The following is a 20,661-nucleotide window of genomic DNA, read 5'->3' as shown; positions in this document are numbered from 1 at the left end:
GAGATTGGGATTTGGGGCGATGGAATTAGAGGTTTAATTCCCTTGTTCCCCTGACTCCCACGTGCAAAGTCCAAACTGGAGCACAGATAGTCTACCACTCTACCGCATAGTACTTCTTACAGACTAACCCTTGCTCACTTTGCTCTCTCCAACACATTTTTTTCCTTTGAGAGAAAACAAACACCAAGTCTAGATAATAGGCCTCGATAATTTTTTGTGGCAGGGGCGCATCTGCAAAAGATCACACAGGAATGATACATTAGTGTTCCAGATGGAGACACCAGATCGCTCCTTCTGAGGCCAGTTTTGGGGCAGGGTCCCCTAATCAAGGGACAATAGCCCCTTCTTTTCATTTAGTCCTTCCAAAACCGCCCCAAGACATGCCTGGTCCATATTACTACATGTGCATGGACGTTAGTTCTGTGATCCTATCAGTATGGTCAATGCTCTCGTAAAGAATTTAGCTACCTATATAGTATAGCACCAATGGCCAGCTCAAACCCATCCATGCACAGCCCAGGCAGTATATACAACATTTTATAGACCTAGGGTTTGTCTCTGGTGAGCATCTTGGACTGGCTAACCCTGCTGCCCCGCAGCTGCCCCTTCCCATATAACCCATGCACATCCTCTTCACTTCCCTTGCACCATCATCTTCCTCTTGTTTCTCTTGCTTCTCTCTCGCTCTCTCTATCCTTCGTTGGTTTGGGCACAAAAGGCAACAGGAGATTTTCCAAGGTTTGTGCTCTTCCTTTTGTTATATATTATTACCTCTATGCATGATGAGGAAGGTGGAAGGAGCTTCTGATTTGGTTTTGCTGATTGGTTCCACACACATGGTGTTTGCTTCTTCTTCTTCTCAGATCGATCTTAGGGCCGGCGAGGGAGAGAGCCAGCATGCATCCGAGTGGCGGCGCGCTGTCGGTGCCACCGGGCTTCCGGTTCCATCCGACGGACGAGGAGCTCCTCTACTACTACCTGAGGAAGAAGGTCGCCTATGAGGCCATAGATCTTGACGTCATCAGGGAGATCGACCTCAACAAGCTCGAGCCATGGGACCTCAAAGGTAGGTGACCAAGCCGGCCGAGGCATCCCGTATTCAGGCAGCTAATTGATAAACATTAACTCAATCGTGCTGACAAACTATATGCATGTGTCGTGTCATGTAATGGCAGATCGGTGCAGGATAGGCACGGGGCCGCAGAACGAGTGGTACTTCTTCAGCCACAAGGACAAGAAGTACCCGACGGGGACGAGGACGAACCGGGCCACCACGGCGGGGTTCTGGAAAGCGACGGGCCGCGACAAGGCCATCTTCCTCGGCAGCGGCTCCAGGAGGATCGGCATGAGGAAGACGCTGGTGTTCTACGTCGGGAGGGCTCCCCACGGCAAGAAGACCGACTGGATCATGCACGAGTACCGCCTAGACGAAGACAACGTCGAGGTCCAGGTAGGCAAAGCATTCATCAGACACGAACTGAAAGCAAGTCCCACAGATACCGGGCTGTCTTTTCTTACCAGTATAATTTGGTCCGAAATGCAGGAAGATGGCTGGGTGGTGTGTAGGGTTTTCACCAAGAAGAGCTACACGAGAGGCGTGAACCCGGCGGAGATGGCGGGGTACGACGACGACGAGCTCCTCCACCCTTTCCCGGTTCCATCTTCCACCGCCGGCGCAATGCAAATGATCACGGACCAGAAGCACATCATGCACAACCCCGGCCACCTCATGCAGCAGCAGCAGCAGCACTACGACTTCCCTTCCTTCGACGCGTCCATGCAGCTCCCGCAGCTCATGAGCGCCGAGCACGAGCAGCAGACGCTCTCCTCCTTCCTCCCCGGCGCACCGGCCGCCGTCGCCATGAGCTCGCACGAGCTCGAGTGCTCACAGAACCTGATGAAGCTCACGTCGAGCGGCGCCAACGGAATGCTCCACCACGGTGGCGGTGGCGGTGGAGGCGACCCCCGCTTCCCCGGCACGGATTGGTCCATCCTGGACAAGCTCCTCGCCTCGCACCAGAACCTGGACCAGCTCTTCCAGGGCAAGGTTGCCGCCGCAGCAGCGGCATCAATGGCACCTTATCAGCAGCAGCATCAGCAGCAACTCATGGAGCAGCTTGGAGGCAGCAGCACTTCATCCATGCAGAGGATGCCACTGCAGTACCTCGGCTGTGAGGCCGCCGACCTCCTCAGGTTCTCCAAGTAGCTAAATGGAGCTTTGCCTAGCTAGCTGCCATGCTATATAGTACTGTTGATCTGATCAGCTCCTGTTTTTCATGTTTTTGTTAAGACCTGGTTCATTTGATCGTCGATCTACCTTGGTACGGAATGCATCTAAATGTGTATAAAGGAAACTTTTGTATATGTGGCTTCGAGTTTGCCTTAATTTGCTTAACCTACAAAATTTGGAGCTAGTATTGTTTAGCTACACTATACCTATTAGAGCAGGTAGGGCAGTTAATTTGCTCCACTAAGGTTCTATATTCATTCAACAAATTAATGGCAAACTCGAAGTCACATTTACAAAGAAAAATCTAGCAATGCATACGGTGGTGTCTTTTGCGCTCTGTTGTGGAGCTAGCCTGGTTGGAGACGATGAGGATATAGTTTTGAAGTTTCAATTTGGCTGGACTTGCTTCGAAGGTTTGCTTGTTGGAGATATATGAGTGTGAAGAGAGAGTAGGGCCTTGGGGGCTGTTATATGCCCTGTACTGTGGGTACCTGTTCCCTTTCATAACTTCAGAGTATCTGGTTTCCATTTATTCCTTTGTTTACTAAAGATGATACTCCGCGGGTTGTTGCGGAAATTGCTTGCATTTATTTCAATCAGATTTGGTTGAATGAATAATTAGTATTTGAATTAACACATGAGAATTTGGAAGTAAAATACATACATTTTATTGTATTTAATTATTGTATAGTTTTAGAATATTTATTACATTTTTTAGTAAGAATATTTATAGCAGCATGCATGATGCATGTAAGGTAGGCCTTTTTCCATGCATAGTGGAATGATGAGTTGGCAATTGTATGTTGAGAGAACCCGTAAGAAAAATGCATGTTGAGAGAATTAGAGTTAGTGGGAATCAACTATTTAGGTATACATGATATAGGATTCAAGGGTGCTCATGAATGATTTGATTTATTTAGATCAAAAACATCAATGGATTGGTTTGAATGGTATCAAGCTGAGGTTTTAATTTGATTTTCAAATTACTAACTTGGGATCGAGTGGGAGAAAAAAGTTCAGGATTAGAACTAAGAACATTGGTTCGGTGGCTTTATGAGAAAAAAATATAAAACGATAATATACTTAGGGAAGACAAATAATTCAGTTTGGTCATCTGAATTTTGGATTGGAGTAAGGTGAAGAAAACGTATGATTTCTTGTTCTTTTTGTGAGGAAAGAGAATGTATAGTTTTGTTTACTATTCATGATGAGATGATCATATATGTTTGAGGCACATATCAATGGTTATCATATCCTATTAACTATGACAAAACCTTTGTCTTTGATTTCCCATTCTGTTCAAGCAATAAAAGGGGAGTATAAATCCAAATTCAAACATAAGGGTGAGTTTACAAGATCATTTGAAAACATAAGGTGAACAAAATTCAAATAACTAGGGAATAATTAACTCAATTCTTCATACAAAAATAAACTTTCTTCATGAGAAAGGGGTAAAATTGTTTTACTCGCCGTGGTAAACAGTTCTGCAATGGAATATATCGAGCTAGGCTTGTTAAGTTGGGCAATGGGATATATCGAGCTAGCCTTTTTAATTTCCGCAATGGATGGCGATGTTTTCCCCCCCTAATATTCCATGTTGCTGAAGGTGCCATATTTCAAATTATTGCTAGAACTCAACGTCAAAAAATATTGTAAAAAGGACTAAGGCCGTATATTAAGTATAACAAGTCTTTACAAACACATTCTTACACTAAAAACATTACATCCAATTCCTCAGGTGTGGCAAAATCTTCTTCATCCTGCATCTACTGTAAATATCAAGGCAAGATTACTATCGTAAATGTATCGGTTTCATGTGTCAAGCTTTTGATCTAGCAGGGTTTGTATCACGGAATGACACTAGATAAACTTTGGCCCTTTGTATTTTGGCTAGCCAAAATGAGTAGAGTAAGCTTTTTCTATTGAAATTTTGTCAAGCCCCAAACCGTTTCCTCTCCTAATCCTAGTGGGAGGCGATCCTCGGCGCACCACACTACCACTCCCCTCCTTTGGTAGGTCGCCGCCCCCCTCCTCCTCTATTGGCTCTGCAATAAAGACGTCTCTGGTGATGCATCATTTATAGTGGTGTTGCCATCTGCCGACGAATAATTATTCCTCGAGATATCCCATCTCGTCCGTGTTGCCTACGACAACATTGATGGTTCACGAGCATAGGTTTCTGTTGTCCATTCTAGATGGTGAGGCTAGGGTTTGTCGGCGGCGGCAGCTTCCCTTCATAGTTGGGTCCTCCGGCCTCATCGTTGTCACGTAGGTTCGGCCTCTGTACGCGGCGGGAGTGAGGCGTGCAAGATTATTTGGAGGTCAATCTCTTTGATCTACAGCTCTTCTTTTTTCGATAAAGGGCGACTTTATTATCTCAAAATGTAGCATCAACCGGATACAAAGCATTATGAGTAACACCCGGCCTCTGCATAATTAAGATGCACACAGCCAAATCCAGAAGTCTGACAAAAATTCATGAAAAAAAATCGATACATCGGCAACAGTAGAGTCCTTTAGACCGACTTCTTCTCCGGGGTGATGGTCCATGACCTCTATGACTTCCTGTCCACTATCAACAATGTTAGGCTAGCTCCGGTGTTCGAGTGGCTTGTGCCTGTGCACCGGGTCGTTCAAGGTGAAGAAGAGAGTCGCCCCCCAGGGACTTCAATTTAACTTGTTTAGTTTCTAGGGTTGTTTGTAGCGTCGGTTTGGTTAATAGATCTGAGTGTTTTCTCCCGAAAAGAATATTTTCTATTGATTCTTCTGTAAAATTATTGGTATTTTTATTTAATTTTTAGCTAATTATGTTATTACGGTAGGTTTTTATTACCGAAGTGATGAGGGTAAAAGAGGTGCCATAATTACACACACAAAATCTTGGTATGTCAGATATATGCATTTTACCTTCTCAACAAGAATTAGTTACTTTACACCCATGCTTATACAAGAGTTGGAACTTTGCCCTCCTAAATTGGGCAATTAGGTCACTTGTTACCTTTTCTTTCTTTCTTTCTTTCTTTCTTTCTTTCTTTCTTTCTTGTGTTACAACTTCAGAAAGGCCCCTTTGTGTTTCTGAACAGCCTGAGTCGGAATCTCGCTGCCACCATCCATTACTTGCACACTTGGCATGATCAGCTGTACACTGCAGGTCCAATTCAATTGAGCGGTGCTATGGGGACGATAAAGTTTGGACGACTTGTGCACGACGGTTAAATCCAGCCGAAGAATGTCGAGCACAGCCCAGCAGCGGCCGCTGGATCCGTCGATCGTGCAGTTATCGTCCAAACACTGTCGTGTGTGAAGCATTTTCGAATTCAATTTGAGCCCCTGCACGTAGACGGAGCTCTTCGCCGTGCGGTGCCTTTGTTTACTGAGACCAATGAATTTACCTATTTATGTAACAGTGTTAGAGTAAGAGAAAGCAACGCCAGATGCGTCACGCTTCCTCCTCCTCACCGTCTGAGTTAACTAATCGTCTCACCACGCACATCAAAGTCCCTGTTGATGAGTACATCAACATAAACATATACTACTATTGAAGCTACTTCTCTCTCTACTCTCACAGAAGAAACGGTAGCTGCCGCGTTGCAATGTCCAATGTGGTAGCATCAAGTCAGCAACCGTCCAGGCTCAAGCTCCGGTTAACCGGTGCAGAGTCAAATAAAGCGTTTGCAAACATGAAACATATCTATAGTGGTGGTAGCAATCAATCCACCAATTGTGTTGTTTCTTCACGTAAAGAACTACCATACATGTGGTCAATGTTGTAACAAAAGAATAACGGAAGTGGTTGTTGTTACAGTGTCGCGTGGACGGCTAAGCTTACAACAAAGCCTAGCAAGGCACCGACCGTGACCTGCGCTTCCGTGTGGCCGACGGACTCGCTCAGCCGGTTATACTCCTCTGTCAACTCAGTTAGCTCTGGCTCTGAGCTTTGGAGGGAGTTCCATCTCGGCGATCTGGTCGCATCCGTGCGCGTCGAGGAAGGCGCGGCGTTTGAACACTGCGACATAGATGCGTCCCGAGGAACGGAGACAAGCTCCGTGGCCATCTCGCGGTTTGCAGGGAGGGGTTCAGAGGTGGAATTCACCTGGCCACCACCGTCCTCCTGAACTTGAGTCGTCGTATGCTCCCGTAGGGTCCATAGCTTGTTCAAAAGCCTTGCGTGCTTGCCCACCTCTCTTCTGACTCCCTATTGAAAACAACAAATAAGCATGGCATGAGCATTAGCTACGGTGGTTTTAATACTTGCTTGTGAAAGCGCACAAGAAATTTCTAATCTGAAACGACGCTATCAAGCTTCGTGTGAGATTTTTGCGGGCCATTAACAAAGCTCAGATTTTAGTTTGGCATAAAATGCAGTATGGAGGATAAATAGATGGGAACACGTACTGCCCATGTACCCTAAAAACTTGCAACTGACAGGGATACCCACTACAGTGCCTCACAAAGAAAACATGGGTACTAGCTGAACTGGTCAAACTTTTTACAGCTGCATCCCACACCAAGCTGCGAAGAAATTAACCATGTTCAAATGCACTGTCAAAGAATTCGGTGGCACTGACAACGATATATACAATTACTTAGTGGAGGCTAGATCACACATGCACTGGTTTTATATGTGCACAGATGGAAACAAAATCAGAAGCAATGGGGGAAAATCTCAGATTGATAGCCCTGAAAGTCACGCTTCATGTAAAGGTACATGATAGTGATAGTGCTTCTGCTTCGTACTTCAGTGCAAACTGACATTTCTTTTCGTCAGAATATATCAGCTAATATCAGGGGCATCATACATCCATACTACAAAGTGCAGCTCAGCATGTTCACCATTTTTGGAAGTATTGGGATTGCAAATATACTAGTACAGCATAGTGTGAGGAAATTAGAGGCAGTCCACATGGCATGTCTAACAGATTCAAGAGGACAGAGGCAGAAAACAAATGTATCAGACCAATGTCATTTCTTTCTGGATTCTTTTTTTTTCATCTTAAGAGATGCGTGTGAAACATGATAGTTAAACTTCTAACACCTTTGACCACCCAGTTTCGTGAAAAAGAAACCGCAACAGCAATGGGGAGATCTAGGCCAATACAGCAGAAATGAAGAGTCCGCTGCGTATTAAGAGAGTTACATCCCTGATAATAGATCATGTTCAAGCATTTGTACTAGGTCTCGATCAAATCAATGTCAAACTTGAGTTCTGCAAGTTTCATGAAAAAACACAACAGCAACGGGGAGATCTAGCACAATACAGCAGATATGAAGAGTTCGCTGGGTACCAATAGAGTCAAATCCCTGACAATGCAACATGTTCTCATGCTCGTACCAAGTCTCGATCAAATCAATATCAAATTTGAGTTTACAATACTTTTTGGGATTTGGCAGATTGGACATGCAAAAAAGCTGAATCACATCACCGGCACACTTGAATGATCAATAAGCTGACTGATGTTGATAAATGGCCAGATTGATAATTTAGTCGACATAAGAGAGAAAATAAAAGCATTAAACCTACCATACCTGAGCATCATACATTACAATTGACGCAAATACCACCGACATCCCGAATATGGAGTCAGCAAACCCCCTGCATTCTAAACCCCGAATTAAGAATAAAAACACAAACACTAAGGACAAAAACAAGCAGAAACATGTCAGCCCTGAGCTAAAGCATGTTAAAGAAGCTAACCTTTCTAGCGCAAGCGAAGTAGTCACTGCCACAACTGCCTACAATATGAAGAATAATAGTCAGATTCAGACAAAATTGAATTGTCACTTTGGCCTTTACCTCTCAAATATATATGATTGTGCACCTGTCAAGGTTTACGAGTCGAAGAGTCGACGAGTCGTTCCAAGGTTGAGACTCATAGACTAATCGTGACTAGTCTAGACTAGTGCTGGACTAGTCGACATGGTACTGTAGTACTCAACTATTAATACCTAGTAGTAGTATGTAGTATATTACTAACAGTACAGTATGCAATAAAACCAGGAGTGCTAGGCGATGCTCGCCAGGCCCAGCCCAGCGCCACGCAACACCCCCCAGCTGGCCCATTTGGGCCCAAGTGGCCAGCCTACTTAGCCTCCCAGTCACTGGAGCCCTAGCTCCCGATCGATCCCATTGCCGCCGCCAGCACCATCACGCACAGGAGCACGCGCGCGCACGACCCGTGCCTCCAGCCGCCTTCCGCCAACCCCGGCCGCTGCCATCGACCACCGCCATGTCTCCTCCTCTCCTCTCCTCTATCTCTCTTACTTCTCTTTCTTCTCAGGGCCGCGCACGCCTACGTGCCACGACAATGGCCGCCGCCCAAGCATGAGCTCCGGCCGGACTGGGTGACTTATCCCCTCAGAATTTTGAGTCGGTCGACTCAAATAGCTCGACTAGTCCAGACTAGTCTGTCGACTGCTCGACTCAACCAAGTAGTCTACAAGAGATTTGTAGTCGGCACTCAAACTGCGACTCGTAGACTAGTCTGTCGACTAGTCTCGACTAGTCCCTCGACTCGTAATCAGTGGCACCTGTATAAAGAAGTAACATGTTGTGATGATACCTTTGATTCCTATTCCACGGTATATGTTTCCTAATGTAACCTTTCATTTTTACTAACAAAGCATCTCAAAAATCTAAACACCATCCTAAGTATTGATTTGTGATTCTAATCATGATGGTGCAAATGGATAAAGCATGACGATTCATGGGAGCAAAGAGTAGTCAGCCTCTGTACATAGGGAGAGTAGTGCGTAAGTATAGTTTCTGGATCTGTCCCCTTTTCCAACTCACAGTAATTCAGCTGCCTTATAATGCTTTCGGTGGCCATACAGGATTAGTGGGTGCCTTGTTGCAAAATTCCCTGGTTGTAACTTTCCTCGTATGATTGACAGTCACATTTGTGCTCCCTGTGATATCTCATGATTTGTGTTCACCCTTTTAAATACATGTCCCATGTGTCCTTAATTTTTTTTCTCTTTTTACGATGTTTTTTTAGCACTAATGCTTCATTTCGAATTGTGTTGTGCTTGTACTTCAGAAGCATATATTTAAGAGACTATTCATTAGATAGATGGCCACCGGAGACAAGTTAATTATTCAGCGTGACAGAGAAGATATGTACAATCGTCAAACGAAAATCTGCAACTAGTTGCAGGCACGGCCCATTGTGAAAATACAGTTTGTGAGCTTTCAAGGGAAAATACAAATGCATAATTTGCTGCAGTATGAGCATTTACAAAAATAAGTCATCCAAAAAATGTGATCACTCGTGAATCGTGCAACGACACGAAATCATGTATGTAAAACTGGTATATAATATGTAGTACAACCAAGATTTTATTTCAAAATGTTTTGAAACATTGAGATGCATATTCACAATATGGGTTGCGAACACAAGTAATTGTGGAAAATCCACATTTCCGTTCTATCTCCATTCTTAATTTCTTACTGGTTGTTGCCTAGAATTCGTGCAGCCCAACTTTACAAACCATTATGCTGTTTCATTCTTGCAATGGAAGGGACGAAAAGCCTTTGGCTCTAATTCTCTTCCAAAGTTCAACCAACAAGAGATAAGAACAATCCACATCATCAGCAATATAAAATAACAATCATTAAAAAATTCATTTGATGTTAAATTTTTCTCATCGTCTTATAGTGCTACCACTACATGTAAATGTGGAGTGCCCGTTTATAAAGTTGTAGAAATGTGATGGTGAGAATAGCCTCTGGAAGAATTTGACCCCTGTAACAGGAGCATAACCTTATCCCAGGCAGGGCCTAAGAAGAGACAAACACGCTCTTGCTCACTCCAGTAAAGCAGCAACACAACAAACTGAAGGAATTAATGGTCGGTAGACGATGGTCTCACCGCTGAGTGAGTGGAGGGCATCCCCCCTGACTGGGCGGCGACCCTGACGATGTCGATTTTGCCCCCACCCCTGCCGGAAGTGAAGGGCTTGGCCAGCTGCCCGATCACACCGGCCACCGTCGCCGCAATCAAGACCTTGAAACACGAGCCCGAGTCCTTACTCAATCGGAAAATGAACGCAGCAGTCCGTTAAGCTAGTTATACGGCGAACCTTGTTGTGCGCAAGCTCGGCGACGTCCTCCGGCCGGAAATGGAGGGAGGACGCGGCCGTGAGGGCCCGGCGGCGGCGCGGCCCGTGCCTCGGGGGAGACCAGGAGGAGGAGGAGGAGGGAGAGGTGAGCGCCGCGGAGGGGGGTGGGCGGCGAGCGAAGGACGACTGGGTCATGGCCATTGGATTCCCGGGAGCCTGCTCCCTGCTGCCGCCCGCTTCCCCTGCTGTTGAGAGAGTGGGACCGACCAACAAATGGGCTCTCCTCTCTTCTTTCATGTGGCCCTCCTCTTGTTTTAAACTTCCTTATCATTATACCATTTGCATCTCAAGGGCTTCTTTTGGATTAATGGAACTTTTTTTTTAGAAAACTTCAATCTATTCATAATCAATCATGTACAAAGAACATCAGATGTAACAAAAATTACAACCACATCCATGAACCATCTTGCAACGAGCAAGTCGAATGCGTGTCGTCGTCCCTTCCTCACCGGAGTCAGGCAAACCCTGTTGTAGCAGACAGTTGAAAAGTCGTCGTGTTAATGTCTCATAGTAGACAAAACAGCAGCCATCGTTGATGAAGAGTCTTAACTATATGTAATCTTCCAAAAGTCCGGTGAAATTTCTTCGATCCAAAGAGAGTCTTAACTATATGTTACTCCCTTCGTCCCAGTGTTTACGGGACGGAGGGAGTATTATTCTTGTAGGAAAAAACAGCTCAACTATCGTGAGAAGGGACAGCGACAAGCATTCTAATGCGTATCACGCTGAGGTATTCCGAATGAAACACAAATGTGATTCCTGGGTAAAAATAACTGAAAATGTTGTTGTGGGCATCAATCTTATAGTTCATGAAGATGATTTTTATAACCCAAGCACTTTTTGTAGTAAAGCGTCATTTGGGAAACTCTGCGCACGTGGTGTAGAAGAACCCTGTCCTAAGAAGGGGGCAAATGCGTGCAAGGACCAGAGTTTAGTGCAGCAGCGCTGGATAAGAATAAGATACCCGCACGGCAGTGGGACAGCGAAAGCTCCAACGACCAAAACAGGGGAAAAGACAAGCAAAATAGCAGCAGAATGTAACCCCAACTATGCCATAAGAACGACTCAAACCACGCATGAGAAAAAAAAGCACCCACTAATAATACAAAAAAAAAGCTTATGGAGGTTCATCAAATCATTCCATGATCACATATTTTGGCAAGGCAGGGCACCCACCCATACATCACATGTCCAGCGTTCACCATTTTTTGGTTAGTCACATGTATGCAGGGGATATTCAGGAAACGGGGTGTGGCGGTTGGTGAGTTCTGGGGACCAAAAGAGAAGAGTTCCATATCGACATGGCTCTGTGCAAAACGGTTACGAATGCAGCGCGGCGTAGGGCTTATTGGTGCTCCACAAAAGGTGCCACTGGCCGGAAGCAATATCAGAAGACACCGCCTTGCTGCTCAGAGAAAATAAGTGTTCCCATGTTAGTGACAAGAAGAATATATATACTCCCTCCGTAAAGAAATATAAGTGTTTAGATCACTACGCACTCTTATATTTCTTTACAGATGGAGTACTTTACAATGACGCAAAATAAAACAAATAGCTGCCAATGAACCACGCGCATTCAGGAGTTCGTTCAATGCCATGGACTTATGGTGGGGATTGATGGACTTAACAACCTTTGTCCCTTTTTTTACATGCAAGTTATTGGCAAGCGGTATAACTAAATGGAAGGAGACTGAAAAGCTAGCGGGTCACCATGGTACATACAGTATAGAGACAACTGAGTAAGTATCTACTCCTGGAGTCCTGTCTACTAAGTAGCAAGTGCAACCTGTGACTTCTGTCTACTGTCTACTCTCTCCGTTCTGAATTATAAGCTGTTCTAACTTTTTTCTGAATCGGATGTATATAGACGCGTGTGTTTGTTCACTCGTTTCAGTCCGTATGTAGTCCATACTGAAATATCCAAAACGTCTTATAATTCGGAACAGAGGTGATACTAATTAGCTAGTTAAAAAGGTACAAAAATTACTACTCTACAAAGACCAACAACAGATTAGGAACAACGATGAAGATTGATTATGCATGGGTAATTGACAAGCATTTGCCACTATCTTTAGGCTGAACCAACAAACACATGTGTCCATACTAGTACTGTAGTACACTACACAATCATTCTGCAAATCTCATGTACAATTTAACATGGCTACACACTACAGTCATTCTGCAAATTTCATGTACAATTTAACATGGGTCCACACTACACATAAGCATTGGATAAAATTGGTTTCTAGGTACAGCATGCCAAATACCTTAAGCATAACCATACAATGTATATTGCTTTGTATTTCAGCATCTGTAAACAAAGAACTTACCATGATAGCTTCAATCTCTTCCTCAGATAGTGGTTTGCGCTTGGGAAGCTGTGAAGCTGGCCCTCCAACAGCATTATGAGAAGGTGCGGAAGGCACATCTGATCTAAAGCGGTAATTCTTTTTCTCTCCAGAAGATGGTGCCTCTACTTTAGCTCCTGAAAATCAAATTGTAAAAAAATTAGTTACACCCCTTTCCATGTATTATGAGTAAAGTACTTTGTAATATTACTGATGAATATAAGACAAATTAGCAGTAGAAGTTAGTGCTAGAGGACAGCACCGATATCCAGAATGCCATTCTTTTGCCACTGGAGGGAGTTATACACAATGGGAGAAATGTAAATTTTCCCCAAACTTGATTAGCCTGTGCCAATTTCTCCAAGTTAAGCAGCCTCTTCTAACTTTGCCATGAGGCGCTTTTTGGAAAACAACTAGCAGCTATCTCCACCTCCTATTTTTCCCTGAAAACTTTTAATCTCAATAATTACAACCTGACCCAACACATTCCCTCGGTTCACTCAAGCGCCTGTCTCTCTGTTTCTCGCCAAACAAACTGCATTACCACAGTGAGCAATGAACTTCAAGGCGAACTTAAAGAGACTGCTGGGAAACTGACAAAGGTCAACCAACTGAGGAACAAATTTACAGTTCTCCCCATTATGACCTTTTCTCGACAGATGTGCTACCTTACTATACGCAGGTTTGCTTGTTTAATTTGGCAAAACAAAACTGCATGACCACAGTGGACAATGAACTTCAGGTCAAACTTAAAGAGAGATTGCTCAAGCTGAGGAAATTGATGAAGGCCGACGAACTGAGGAACAAATTTATGGTACTCCCCAGTATCAAAACTTTTCTGGACAGATGTGATATCTTCTTATACACAGGTTTGTTTGTTCTATTTGGCAAAACAAAACACAACTGCATGACCAGTTCAGTGGTTGCAGCAAAAAGCCAAGATAGCATGTGAAAGCAACTCACTGTAACACCTACTTCAGAGGTACAATATTACTAGGCCAGGCAACAATCAGTAGATAAATAGAATGCGGAAACCAAGTCATTGCAACACTGTCATAAATGGAAGGTGTGAAACTGTAGGGTGTTCTGTTCCAAGAGGATATGTTAGTTTGTAGGCAGTATGTATCTAGGAAATTTTATTTCTCTATTTATTTCCCTATTAGAGAGGCGACAACTATATCAAATATTTCCTTCTTTTCAATGAAATGATATGCACCGCCTATTCTCGTGAAGAAGAACCAGAAATCAGGTTGATAATGAGAAAATAGGTGATCAAGCTAGGACTTGGTGTAGTCAACCAGCTGTGTGCACTTGCATTCCAACTTCCAATTGCAAGCAACATTCCTTCTTCCTACAATATCTTTAAGACGGGAATGGGAGTCAAAATCCAGCAGTTGATCAGGCTCATCCACATCTTTGATCACGAATGATGGCAACTCAACCTATTTTGAGAGGGCAGATAGACCGATGGCCATGTAGGTGACCGAGCCTTCACCCAGATCTGCTCAATGATGCCAGCTTAGCATAGACGCCCGTGCACACTGCTGCGAGAGGGCTTGCTGGGTGGTTCTGGGTCGCAGATATCTTAGGAGCTTTGGGCATCCATGGCTGGGTTGAGTATGTCCCACTGTGGTGCACGGCGAGCACGGTCGAACTTATCATCGATGGAAATGAGCTTCAATGGCATTGAACTACGGACGGCAAGTACTCTGCACGCTCCTACTACGAGTCATTGTTCCAGGGCTCAGTCCTCTCCAATTCATGGAAGCTAAACTGGCACTCTTGGGTTGGCATGTCTATTCTGTTGCTGGGTGGCCGACCGCTTGGCACAGCGAAGCCTGCTGCCTAACCTGCTTGCTATCTGATTACGCACCAGAGACGATGTACAATCTCCTTGTGGATCATGTCTTCTCCCAGCAAGTTCGGCAGAAGACCCTACATTGGACAAGGTCCGCTAGGAAGCCACATGGACTAGGAGAGAACTTCATCGACTAGTGGAAGCAAACTATGTGCTCGTTCACTACGGCTCAGAGGAAAGGGACGGTGTCATTAATCCTTCTGACTGACTGGCTGATTTGGAAGTAATGCAATATGTGTGTCTTCGACAGGGAGCGCTCAGATATTCATGTCTGCTAGAGAAGATCAAGGCTGGGGGGGCCAATCTTGATCTGTGGCTGGCACTGCTTGCTTGTCGTCCCTGTTACAGTGTCACCGGCTAAGCTTTGGTGTTGTGTGTCGGATCTCTAAGGCTTGTACATAAAACATTTTCTTTCGATTAATGCAGTGACACACAAAGCTTTGTCAAAAAAAATCCTAGCAGTAACCAGGTAGCTGCTGATTACAGCTGACAAAAAGGACAGATCAGTACTAAGAAAACTGATGGTTGAATTGCAATCTCAATGAGAGAGATTGCAATTTCAATGAAAAATGTACAGTAGAGAAGACATCATGTCCTCTACTCCCAAACACATGGTTGGTTATAACAGTCTACAACATGACAACGACAAGGCCATAGAACGACATGGCAACAACAGTTATCGTGCAACACATTCACACATCCAATCCAAACCACCGAAACAAGGTGAAATAGAACGTTACTGCTTATTCATGGCCAGGAAGGCGTGGATCTTCAGTCGGTGACTAAAAATGACTAATGTCAAATCACCTTTAAAAGTTGAAAGCATCCATACAGATTTATTAGCATCAACCCTACATCTGAATGGTATAACACTATTGGAAATGAACAACTACAAAACAGAGAAATATCACGAAAAGCGTCTTGAATTCATCCTAATCCACAAAACCTTCTCTTTCCCATCAAGTTCCTTGCAAGCTCGTCTCACCCCCTAATATCCCAGTTTCATCTATCTTATGTGAACAAGAATAGCTTCAATTTGGCTTACACTCTGAAAAGCTACCTGAAACCAAATCACGTTCAGACTCTGCTAATTTGTGCAGCAAAATCACATCTCAAGCAAGCCAAACATGTTGCATAGATCAATCAACTGCTCCACAAAGGCGTAATTAATGACGTTTCCCAACCACAAATTACCACTGATAATTCACCCGAATCCAAGAAGAAAAACCTAGTTACGTTGCAGATTCGAGACTACTGAGCTTACCCAATCGGGACATGAGGGTCGCGTGCTGGTCTGCAGGCTGCGCCGCTGCGTCAAGGAAATCAACCCAAAGAGATACACGAATTAGATCTCCGACATGCTAGACCATAGACCAGCAAAATTTAACCCTAGAATCCCACATGAGTCGAAGGGGGGCAAAGGGGGAAAGAGGGCACCTGCTGGGGATGGGACTTTGAGATGCCTCTTGGGGAATCTGATCATGGGAATGCGCGGCATCTTTGCGCTGGAATCCGGGGAACAAATCCAACAAAATTTCTCCGCGAGACGCTTCTAGGGAAATCGCGATGCTAAAACCTGATGTTCCTCTCCGGTTCGTTCTTTTCCCTTCCGGTCGCTTTTCTTGCGGTGGGAGGCGAGGAACCGGGGCGGCGGCAGGTTTTGCGTATAGCTCCAGCGAAATTAGTATATTTGTGTACGGCTGCTTTTTCAAGTCTGAAAAAATAGAACCGGTATATTTGGGAGGTTTTTAGAAAGGATTATGCTAACGTCCGATCGACCGGAATATAGCAACAAATCCGAGAACATGAATTTTTGGGACATGATGGCACGCGATGCCGTAATCCTTGTCGTCTGCATGCGCATCGCCATTACTAATTAATATAAAGCTTTTTGCAATACGATGGCAGTCACTCAATGACACAGGAATATACGGCCGTGGGTGGGCAATGACGCTTTAAATTCGTATGATACAACATTGCCTGGTAGTTGAGTTATGGCACCCCATAATATGCAAGGGATGACAAAAACGATTCCCAAGCTCTTCGCGATGCTGAAATCGACGAAGATAAAAATTAAGAAAGAGCATCAAGTGTTGATGGTTAACAAGACCACTAGTTTTAAGAAAAAAGGCGAGGAAAAGAAAGGGAACTTCAAGAAGAATGGCAAACAAGTTGCCACTCACGTGAAGAAGCCCAAAGCTGGACTCAAGCCTGAAACTGAGTGCTTCTACTGCAAAGGAAATAGTCACTAGAAACGGAATTGCCCCAAATACTTGGCGGATAAGAAGGATGGCAAAGTGAACAAAGGTGTATTTGATATATATGTTATTGATGTGTACCTTACTAGTATTAATAGTAGCCCCTCGGTATTTGATACCGGTTCAGTTGCTAAGATTAGTAACTCGAAATAGGAGTTACAGAATAAACAGAGACTAGTTAAGGGCGAGGTGACGATGCTTGTTGGAAGTAATTCCAATGTTGATACGATCACCATCGCACACTCCCTCTACTTTCGGGATTAGTGTTGAACCTAAATAAATGTTATTTGGTGTTTGCGTTGAGCATGAATATGATTTGATTATGTTTATTGCAATACGGTTATTCATTTAAGTTAAAGAATAATTGTTGTTCTATTTACATGAATAAAACCTTCTATGGTCATACACCCAATGTGAATTGTTTATTGAATCTCGATCGTAGTGATACACATATTCATAATATTGATGCCAAAAGATGCAAAGTTGATAATGATAGTGCAACATACTTGTGGCACTGCCATTTTGGTCATATCGGTGTAAAGCGCATGAATAAAATTCCATGCAGATGGGTGATGCGTCTCCGTCGTATTTACTTTTCTTAACGATTTTCCTCTTGTTTTGGACTCTAATTTGCATGATTTGAATGAAACTAACCCGGACTGACGCTTTTTCAGCAGAACTACCATGGTGTTGTTTTTATGCAGAAATAAAAGTTCTCGGATTGGAACGAAACTTTGCGGCACGCTTAACAGAAGAATGCTCAATATTAGAAAATTCTAGGAAAATCCTTTGTATGCAAGGGTGCATGTGCATAAATTGCCTTTCAAGTTCAACTACAAGCATGGCAATAGCGTCCGCGAGACTACTAGTTCTATGAAGAATAGAACTACCCATAGAAGCCAAAGCACCGGCACAAGTTAAGAAATCTTGAATAACCCCTTTTCCAATAATATTACCACTACCAATTCGGAACTTTTTTGTATGTAAGATAGGGGGTTTTTCAGCAGGAGCATCAGAATTTTCCATGTTATTACTATTGTCCATATCGACAATAGTTTCCCCAGTTTCAGACATAACGACAGAAAGTGCGAGGAGCAAAAAGAAAGAGGGAGGCGAACGGAAAAGAGAGAGGGCGAATAAAACGGCAAGGGTGAAGTGGGGGAGAGGAAAACAAGAGGCAAATGGCAAATAATGTAATGCGGAAGATAAGGGTTTGTGATGGGTACTTGGTATGTTGACTTTTGCGTAGACTCCCCGGCAACGGCGCCAGAAATGGCTCATTGTCGGGAGTCCAAATCTTGACTTGACCTTGCGTAAGCCTCCCCGGCAACGGCGCCAGAAATCCTTCTTGCTACCTCTTGAGCACTGCGTTGGTTTTCCCTTGAAGAGGAAAGGGTGACGCAGTAAAGCAGCATAAGTATCTCCCTCAGTTTTTGAGAACCAAGGTATCAATCCAGTAGGAGGCCACGCACGAGTCCCTCGCACCTACACAAACAAATAAAATCCTCGCAACCAACGCAATAAAGGGGTTGTCAATCCCTTCACGGTCACTTACGAAAGTGAGATCTGATAGATATGATATGATAATATTTTTGGTATTTTTATGATAAAGATGCAAAGTAAAGAAAGCAAAATAAACGGCGCTAGAAATAGCTAGTTGACGTGAGATTAATATGATGGAAAATAGAACCGGGGGCCATAGGTTTCACTAGTGGCTTCTCTCGACAGCATAAGTATTACGGTGGGTAAACAAATTACTGTTGAGCAATTGAGAGAATTGAGCATAGTTATGAGAATATCTAGGTATGATCATGTATAAAGGCATCACGTCCGCGACAAGTAGACCGACTCCTGCCTGCATCTACTACTATTACTCCACACATCGACCGCTATCCAGCATGCATCTAGAGTATTAAGTTTAAAAGAACAGAGTAACGCTTTAAGTAAGATGACATGATGTACAGGGATAAACTCATGCAATATGATATAAACCCCATCTTGTTATCCTCGATGGCAACAATACAATATGTGCCTTGCTGCCCCTACTGTCACTGGGAAAGGACACCGCAAGATTGAACCCAAAGCTAAGCACTTCTCCCATTGCAAGAAAGATCAATCTAGTAGGCCAAACCAAACTGATAATTCGAAGAGACTTGCAAAGATAACCAATCATACATAAAAGAATTCAGAGAAGATTCAAATATTGTTCATAGATAAACTTGATCATAAACCCACAATTCATCGGTCTCAACAAACACGCCACAAAAGAAGATTACATCGAATAGATCTCCACGAGAGAGGGGGAGAACATTGTATTGAGATCCAAAAAGAGAGAAGAAGCCATCTAGCTAATAACTATGGACCCGAAGGTCTAAGGTAAACTACTCACACATCATCGGAGAGGCTATGGTGTTGATGTAGAAGCCCTCCGTGATCAATGCCCCCTCCGGCGGAGCTCTGGAAAAGGCCCCAAGACGGGATCTCACGGGTACAGAAGGTTGCGGCGGTGGAATTAGGTTTTTGGCTCCGTATCTAGTAGTTTGGGGGTACGTAGGTATATATAGGAGGAAGAAGTACGTCGGTGGAGCAACATGGGCCCCACGAGGATGGAGGGCACGCCCAGGGGGTAGGCGCGCCCCCTACCTCGTGCCTTCCTGGTTGATGTCTTGACGTAGGGTCCAAGTCCTCTGGATCACGTTCGTTCCAAAAATCACATTCCCGAAGGTTTCATTCCGTTTGGACTGCGTTTGATATTGTTTTTCTGCGAAACTCTGAAATAGGCAAAAAACAGCAATTCTGGGCTGGGCCTCCGGTTAATAGGTTAGTCCCAAAAATAATATAAAAGTGTATAATAAAGCCCATTAATGTCCAAAATAGAATATAATATAGCATGGAACAATAAAAAATTATAGATACGTTGGAGACGTATCAAGCATCCCCAAGCTTAATTCCTGCTCGTCCTCGAGTAGGTAAATGATAAAAACAGAATTTTTGATGTGGAATGCTACTTGGCATAATTTCAATGTAATTCTCTTAATTGTGGTATGAATATTCAGATCCGAAAGATTCAAGACAAAAGTTTAATATTGACATAAAAATAATAATACTTCAAGCATACTAACTAAGCAATTATGTCTTCTCAAAATAACATGGCCAAAGAAAGTTATCCCTACAAAATCATATAGTATGGCTATGCTCTATCTTCACCACACAAAGTATTTAAATCATGCACAACCCCGATGACAAGCCAAGCAATTGTTTCATACTTTTGATGTTCTCAAACTTTTTCAATCTTCACGCAATACATGAGCGTGAGCCATGGACATAGCACTATATGTGGAATAGAATGGTGGTTGTGGAGAAGACAAAAAGGAGAAGATAGTCTCACATCAACTAGGCGTATCAACGGGCTATGGAGATGCCCATTAATAGATATCAATGTGAGTGAGTAGGGATTGCCATGCAACGGATGGACTAGAGCTATAAGTATATGAAAGCTCAACAAGAGAAACTAAGTGGGTGTGCATCCAACTCGCTTGCTCACGAAGACCTAGGGCATTTTGAGGAAGCCCATCATTGGAATATACAAGCCAAGTTCTATAATGAAAATTTCCCACTAGTATATGAAAGTGATATCATAGGAGACTCTCTATCATGAAGATCATGGTGCTACTTTGAAACACAAGTGTGGTAAAAGGATAGTAACATTGTCCCTTCTCTCTTTTTCTCTCATTTTTTGGGCCTTTTCTCTTTTTTTATGGCCTTTCTTTTTTTTAGTCCGGAGTCTCATCCCGACTTGTGGGGGAATCATAGTCTCCATCATCCTTTCCTCACTTGGGACAATGCTCT

The 20,661-nt window shown here is 43.7% G+C and overlaps 3 protein-coding genes across 3 annotated transcripts; 1 reads left to right on the top strand and 2 right to left on the bottom strand.

Annotated features, from left to right (window-relative positions):
* Nucleotides 1-519: 519 nt before the first annotated feature.
* On the top strand, nt 520-2,621 carry LOC123167730 (NAC domain-containing protein 76). Its single transcript, XM_044585591.1, has 4 exons — nt 520-738; nt 864-1,066; nt 1,176-1,450; nt 1,544-2,621. The coding sequence occupies exons 2-4, from the start codon at nt 898-900 to the stop codon at nt 2,204-2,206; spliced, it is 1,107 nt and encodes a 368-aa protein (XP_044441526.1). The 5' UTR covers nt 520-738; nt 864-897; the 3' UTR covers nt 2,207-2,621.
* Nucleotides 2,622-5,922: 3,301 nt separating this feature from the next.
* LOC123164063 (uncharacterized) lies at nt 5,923-10,603 on the bottom strand. The gene is made up of 5 exons (XM_044581475.1): nt 10,310-10,603; nt 10,099-10,233; nt 7,926-7,963; nt 7,757-7,823; nt 5,923-6,425 (listed from the first exon to the last, which is right to left on the bottom strand). The coding sequence occupies exons 1-5, from the start codon at nt 10,583-10,585 to the stop codon at nt 6,030-6,032; spliced, it is 912 nt and encodes a 303-aa protein (XP_044437410.1). The 5' UTR covers nt 10,586-10,603; the 3' UTR covers nt 5,923-6,029.
* An 845-nt stretch (nt 10,604-11,448) lies between these two features.
* LOC123164065 (uncharacterized) lies at nt 11,449-16,235 on the bottom strand. Its single transcript, XM_044581476.1, has 4 exons — nt 15,992-16,235; nt 15,819-15,863; nt 12,679-12,833; nt 11,449-11,753 (listed from the first exon to the last, which is right to left on the bottom strand). The coding sequence occupies exons 1-4, from the start codon at nt 16,050-16,052 to the stop codon at nt 11,736-11,738; spliced, it is 279 nt and encodes a 92-aa protein (XP_044437411.1). The 5' UTR covers nt 16,053-16,235; the 3' UTR covers nt 11,449-11,735.
* Nucleotides 16,236-20,661: the final 4,426 nt, after the last annotated feature.

Source organism: Triticum aestivum, chromosome 7D (genome assembly GCF_018294505.1).
Source record: "Triticum aestivum cultivar Chinese Spring chromosome 7D, IWGSC CS RefSeq v2.1, whole genome shotgun sequence".
In the NCBI taxonomy this organism is placed as follows: Eukaryota; Viridiplantae; Streptophyta; class Magnoliopsida; order Poales; family Poaceae; genus Triticum; species Triticum aestivum.
This window is presented reverse-complemented; position numbering and strand designations above follow the sequence as displayed.

Bases quoted from the DNA above. Each gene is read 5' to 3' on its own strand.
- LOC123167730 (XM_044585591.1), top strand. From the start codon at position 898: ATGCATCCGAGTGGCGGCGCGCTGTCGGTGCCACCGGGCTTCCGGTTC. The intron at 1,067-1,175 runs GTAGGTGACCAA...ATGTAATGGCAG, and splicing joins CGAGCCATGGGACCTCAAAG to ATCGGTGCAGGATAGGCACG. The intron at 1,451-1,543 runs GTAGGCAAAGCA...TCCGAAATGCAG, and splicing joins AAGACAACGTCGAGGTCCAG to GAAGATGGCTGGGTGGTGTG.
- LOC123164063 (XM_044581475.1), bottom strand. From the start codon at position 10,585: ATGAAAGAAGAGAGGAGAGCCCATTTGTTGGTCGGTCCCACTCTCTCA. The intron at 10,234-10,309 runs GTTCGCCGTATA...TCGTGTTTCAAG, and splicing joins CCGAGCTTGCGCACAACAAG to GTCTTGATTGCGGCGACGGT. The intron at 7,964-10,098 runs GTGAGACCATCG...TTCATATTGTAG, and splicing joins TGCCCTCCACTCACTCAGCG to GCAGTTGTGGCAGTGACTAC.
- LOC123164065 (XM_044581476.1), bottom strand. From the start codon at position 16,052: ATGCCGCGCATTCCCATGATCAGATTCCCCAAGAGGCATCTCAAAGTC. The intron at 15,864-15,991 runs GTGCCCTCTTTC...TCCTTGACGCAG, and splicing joins CAAAGTCCCATCCCCAGCAG to CGGCGCAGCCTGCAGACCAG. The intron at 12,834-15,818 runs GTAAGCTCAGTA...TTTGATTTTCAG, and splicing joins GACCCTCATGTCCCGATTGG to GAGCTAAAGTAGAGGCACCA.